Raw genomic sequence first — 6,245 nt, 5'->3', positions numbered from 1 at the left:
TAATAGGCAAGGGACTAAAAGAAGTAACAGGCAGCAGTAGGGTGGGAAGGACACCTCTTTAAGGAGTAGAAAGAGTAATTGTGATCCTTTGCAAATGCTTCTGAAGGCAGTCAAGCTGCATAGAGTGTGTTGGTTTAATGAAATAGAAGCCCTGTTGTTTCTCCTGAATTTTTAAGTATAAAGTAGCTTTTGTGAGATTTGGATTAAAACAGCAGAATTCTTCTAAAATCTTCAGATCTGAAAGCAGTAGAAATCCCTTTTATTTGACTGGAATTTAAGTAGAGTTGGCAAAAGTTTCTAACCAAGGCTTTGAGCATCTGACATCGATTTAAAAATTACTTCCTTGTACTGGGAAGATAAATACCACACCAGACTCCACCCTACTGCAGCAGCCACTGGCAAATCTTTCTGTTCCTCAGTATTCAGTGCATACAGAGAATCTCTTGCTTCATATCCCAGGGGCGAGGGGGAAGCTTTTGAGGATCCCAGCTAGACATGGGTGATTTGAGATGAGGGTCGGCAGTAAGTGTGTCTGTGGCTTCTCTTAGGGCTTGGACTGTGGCCCTGAAAGTGTGAAGAAGTTTGTTGAAGTTGTGGGAAGGGCCAAGCAAATTGTGTGGAATGGTCCAGTCGGTGTCTTCGAGTGGGACAAGTTTGCCAAAGGAACCAAAGCCCTGATGGACAAAGTGGTGGAAGTAACTGGAAAAGGCAGCATCACCATTATTGGTAAGTGGTTGTATGTGGTTGTTATTGTTTTCTAAATGCGACAAGGAAGCTTCTTCTTGCCAGTACCATGTTAAAAATACTTGTCAAATTGTTTTTCTTTCCTCATGTTTTCAGCTGTTCTTCGGCTTGGAGACAGGGCTTTAAAAACTGTTGTATGTACTAATGCTGAGTATTTGGGAGCAGGACCAGCCCGTAGCAAGGCTGTGGCCCTTAAGCTGAACAAAATCTGAATTTCTTCTGTGTCTCATTGATGCTGTTTGTACTACAGGTGGTGGAGATACAGCTACTTGCTGTGCAAAGTGGAACACTGAGGATAAAGTTAGCCATGTCAGCACAGGAGGCGGCGCCAGCCTGGAACTGCTAGAGGGTAACTGTTCTTTTCTCTTTGCTTTCTTGAGCAAATGGGGTAGTTCTGGGTGTTCTGTCGTGTGTATCGTGTGTATTCAAGAAAGCACAACAACCGAGTGAATGTCTTTTCTGTTCCACCATTTGGAGTTGCGTGTAGCTTTTAAGCAGTGAGCTCTTCTTTTGTAGTCTTCCTAGAGGAAGAAAGAAAATGGAGTATTCTTGCAAACAGCACAGTCTGCCACTCCCAGAAAGCAAAAGTGCAGAAATAGAAAATAAAGTGGCCTTGAGAGCACGCTCCCTTTTGTAGATGATCCCCTGAGATATGCTTACCAGACTGTTTAAAGTGCCCAGTTTCTGTTAGTGAAATCTCATGAGAATAGTCTCGAACTTTTGCCAGAAGTCTCCTTTTCAGTGCATTGTTTGAAATTCCCTGGTTTTGGGGAGCCCTCTAGTGATCGCTTACGAACCTGCACGAGGGTACTTGGAATTCAAAATGGTGAGAATTTACAGGATTCTTCTAATGAGTTACATTGTCCTCTAAATGAGTTTTCATTTCCTCTGGTAATTAGCTGTTTCCCAATATGTGTAAATTATCTAATGCTGTCAACTCCTCCATAGAAGAGAAACTGCAATAAACTGCATTGCAGCTGTTAGTTTCCAGCAGTTATACGCGAGACAGAGCTTTTGTTTCTGTTGCCTAGGGAGTGATGGTAAAGGGAAAGAATGCAGATGGCTAGAAGGAAACACTGTGCAACCGATTTATTCAAAAGGACAAACTTGTCCAAGTTTTGGCCCAAAATGCAGGTTTGTGTGTGTGATCTTTTAAATGTAACGGAAGTCTAGCTAATTAGAAAAGCTTCTGAAGATTTAAAAAAAAAAAAAAAGGGGGCACACACACCCCCCCCCAAAACGCCAGCAAACTAGTGAGTTGTGAACAGTGTTAAAATTCAGTACTGCCGCACAGCTTGAGCATTAGAAGGTAGGTGTTCTGAAAAAACAAGCAAAACAGGATGGTCTCTCTTCATAATTAAAGTAGGACAAAAAGCTAAAAATGCTTTAGAAAACATTGCACTTCAATAATCTGGGCCCTCATACTCAAAGGTGAGCATATGCCTTGCTTCCATCAGATGGAATGAGGCATGTAAATATCTAGACCTGGGTGTTTCAGTCCCAGTAAAAGACTTGAGACTTGTAGGAGGCTTTGTTTCTTTTTCTTAATTCATTCTTAAAATTTCCACCACGCACTCCAAAATTCAATTTACGTGCCACTAGGGATTGAAGAAAGTATGCAGCAACTCCCTAGATCCAATCAAAAATCTGTTTGCCATCAAACTTAATGGAAAAAGGTCTTAGGTGTTTGGATCTGACCCTAGCAGAGACTTGGATAGAAATTTACCATTATTGTTAATTGAGAATTGATGACTGTGGCACGTTAAGAATCTGCTGACATACTCTGGATACGCGCTACAGCCCTAAAAAATATTTACTGTGTGGAACAGTTTAAATGTAGCCCATATGCCTTAAGAGCCACAGTTGTCAACAGGAGTGTATGTAGAGCCAAGCTCTTCCATTTTTAACCTATCATTTTTGTTTGTTTGGTTGGTTTTTTTTAATATGCTTAAATGTTGCAGTTGCAAGTGTAAGGCTTAGTTGCTTGAGGGCAGAGGGGTTCTTAACTTTATTTGTATTCTTACCGCTAACAGGTAAGGTTCTTCCTGGTGTGGATGCCTTGAGCAACGTGTAGAGAACAGTGTCGCCCCGCTTCCTGGTCCTGTGCACAGCCCCTGAGATTCAACACTTCAGCGCTTCTGTATTTCAGCTCTGCAATAGGCAGATCACAGAATGTAAACCGAAGCTGGACAGGGTTTGAGGAGAAGACAGCAGACAGATTTTACGACTGCAGTTTACATGATGTGGATTTGTCCACTGTTACCCCACTTGAATTAACCTAGTGAGTTTAAACTGTTGTTGTGAATTTAGAGTGTATATATTTATATTTTGCCTTTTCAAAGAGATTAATCCTGTTAGACATGTCTGTTTCTCAGAAAGGAGTGCACTGTTTAGCTTCAATGTTCGTAGCAGGCATTTTCATCACTTGACACGGTTCAGAAACAAGAGGGGACTCCAGTTTTTTGGAGGCTGATTGTAATAGCTGCTGAATAAACAGATTTAAAGTGCTCCCGGTTTGTATAAGGTCCTTCTTTCAGATTTTGAGAATGGTCTACATTGAAATACCTCCCAGCATCAGGAGTCAGAGATATTTTTCCTTTTTCCACTCATTATAATATTTGTAAATATCCTTTTATTTTTGCCCAGTGAATCTATAAGCACCCACTCATCATCAAACTGAACTTTGTTGGTAGGGAAGTAAACTTAGAGATGTGCTGTTATGTTAAAACTTCCATGCCATCAGGTAATAAAAGTAAGATGAAATTTTGAATGTCCAAGTCTAGTAAAAAACTCGCAAATTTAAGTGTTTCTCAGCTAGAGATCTTGCCTCATAGTAGGCAATTAATCTGAATATAGGGGAAACTTTGAAGATGGAGGCAGGTAAAAACTGAGTCACAGGCAAACAAAACTGCAACGCACCTTTGCTCAAGTTGGTTGTCCTAAAAGCACTAAAACTAGCATAGTAAAAGCACGCAGTCGGACAGTTAGGCTTGCGTGTGTGGCTTAAGCACGTTGCAGAACCGCAGGTACTGTCGGTGGAGGACCACCACCACGATGCAAACATATAAAGTCGGGATTTCCGTTTTGACTGTCAAGCATTGGCTCCTAATGCTTGCTGCGGGACCCAAATGTGAGCGCAGGGCAGCTCTAAACCAAACCCAGGACCACTCCAAACTCAGATTGGCTTCTAGGCATCCAACAGTGTGTTTTGGATTATGTTAGTGGTGACAGCTCTGCTCATAAGAACTGTGAGAAGATGCAGTGCTCTGGCTGAACTGCTTGTGTATCTTCCTGATGGATCAGAGAAAAATAAGTGATGTAAAGCAGCGATTGCCTGGTTTTATTCCTAGTGAATTCCCAGCAGTATTGTTAGGGCGCTTCCCAGGAGATTCTGCATGGCCTGAAGAGTACAAAGCATCCAGGACGAACCATGGGGAGAATCTTTGAGGTAAGCAGTAAGCCACAACACAGAGTATGCTTTTAAGTTAATTTGTATGCATGTACATAATATTACCAAAACAAAATGAAAGCATGTGTTATAAACAGACACAGCCTATTTGCCAAATTTTACTCGGTCATGGTGGGATGCAAATTAAAACCTGATAACGCTGAAGTATGTATAAAGCTGCGTATGGAATATATACTCATTATGTTTTGAAGTTAGAAGTGTCTATTGCAAAGAAAAGAAACTAGAAATAATGCAAATGACTGCAGCGCTGTGGTTTTCTCCTCCTCCTCCTCCCCTCCTTTGTAAATCTCCCAAGCATTGTCTGATTACGCATGAATGATGCAGATTTTTGCTGGGATTGCTTTCTCGCTGTTACTCATGTTTTCCAGGCAGGGGTGCAGACCTCCGACAGCTGCAGTAACGAGGCAAAGAAAGGAGTGAGCTTGTCGGCTACAAAAAGACGATGGATTTTGGAAATCCAGTACTACAAAAACAAACATTCCACCATGTTTTATAACAGATCATTCTTGTCTGGCTCTGGCAAACAAGGCCTCGTGACAGCACGGCCCATTTTAGTGTCACTCTTGTACCCCTGTGTTGCTGGATTCCCATGGAGCAATGACAGACTTTCCCTCCATAGCTCCTTTCTCGGTGCTTACAGTGAAAGGTTGCTGTGTGGCCACTACCTCTGCTGGGTTTTTTTCCTCCTCTTCATCGAAAGCAACAAAACAAAGCTATCTGTAATCAAATATGGCAAGGAGTAGTAATGCTCCATGAACACAGATGTCTGCACTTAAAAGCATTTTTCCAACTGACTTTGGATGCTTGCTGCTCTCGTCTCTAAAACGTCCTTTTGTTTCCACATGGCTTGTTTTAACTGATGAAATGTTCAGGTCTGTGTGCTCAAAGTAGCAAACCTTGTACAGCAAGGCCAGAGAGATGCTCAGTTTTATGGGTTGTACAGAAAAATGGATGAAAGATCTCACCGTGAGACAGCCCGAGCTGTACACTTGATGATGAGCAGCTGATTACTTGAGTAACAGAGTTTCCAGATATTTTTTAAAGCTTTGCCTATTAATATTCTTTAGCACCTGGCTATTACACTTAAGGCATCTAGAGCTTCCTTCTCTCACTACATTTTACATCCTCTGGAGTCACACTGGTCTCCCTAGATAATTTTTGCATGTCTTCTGACGACTTTCCTAGACATTAGTCTCTGACAGTTCTGCTTTTACATTTTTATTGCTTTTCTTGAGAGCGTTTTTGGGGTAAGGAATGTTGCTAGTTAGAAACGTTGTGGAAGACATTAGAAGACAAAGCTGTCGTAGAAAGCTCATGGTGTTATGAAGGTAATGGATTTAGCATGTAAGTGGGCTGATAGTAAGAGCCAGGTGAAATAAAAAATGAAGAGCTTAAAACCTCATGGCTGAGATTATAAAAAATTTCAACATGAAGGACTTTGTTGTCAACAAAATAAGCTCCTCTTAGGCTGAAATCTATGAGCTTTCATATTGGTGTCTCCCTGGGTAATTTACAATTTCCTGCTAACTACAGGAGGTAGAGAAAGCATTTCCATGTTGTAAAATGTACAATAAATGGTACTTGAAATCAAGTTACTCAGTAGTAAAAATGGCAGTCGCCCTGTAGCGCCGGTGACTCAGCGGCCACCTGCAGGCACATCAGCCCTGATGTGGCAGAGGGGACCCAGAGCACCCTTAATAGTTGCAGATCTGGCTGGTCGGGAGGCCAGCTGTGGCAAACGTCCCTTCACAACTGCTAAAAAAACTCAAAACTTTTTGCTATGGCTCTGCCTTTCCAAGGCATGAGGCCTCCTGTGGGCAGCGGCCATTTTGTGAGTGATGCCGTGAGGGTGGGGAAGGCACCCCCCTCTCTCGGGGTGAAGGATGAACATCCCCATCCCCTCTTTTTCTGTGCATTCCTCTTGATGCCTGCAGCCCAGGCGGTGTTTCGCAGAGGACTTTAGCCCCCAGGTGCCCGTGTCCCAGGCCTGTTGGAGAGGAGCGGCCTCCATGGAGCACCCGCCTGGACCACC

The 6,245-nt window shown here is 42.5% G+C and overlaps 1 protein-coding gene across 1 annotated transcript in view; it reads left to right on the top strand.

Annotated features, from left to right (window-relative positions):
• PGK1 (phosphoglycerate kinase 1) overlaps window positions 1-3,214 on the top strand; it is a 10,455-nt gene extending 7,241 nt beyond the window's left edge. Inside the window, exons 8-10 of the mRNA XM_035889074.1 lie at window positions 548-726; window positions 995-1,093; window positions 2,778-3,214. Coding sequence (XP_035744967.1) covers window positions 548-726; window positions 995-1,093; window positions 2,778-2,818 — 319 coding nt within the window. The 3' untranslated portion in view covers window positions 2,819-3,214. The remainder of the gene's footprint in view (window positions 1-547; window positions 727-994; window positions 1,094-2,777) is intronic.
• The last annotated feature ends 3,031 nt before the right edge of the window (window positions 3,215-6,245 follow it).

Source organism: Egretta garzetta, unplaced genomic scaffold (genome assembly GCF_000687185.1).
Source record: "Egretta garzetta isolate BGI_Z169 unplaced genomic scaffold, ASM68718v1 scaffold412, whole genome shotgun sequence".
Lineage (NCBI taxonomy): Eukaryota > Metazoa > Chordata > Aves > Pelecaniformes > Ardeidae > Egretta > Egretta garzetta.
Note: the sequence above shows the minus strand (reverse complement) of the source record. Positions and strands in the feature narration are given on the sequence as shown.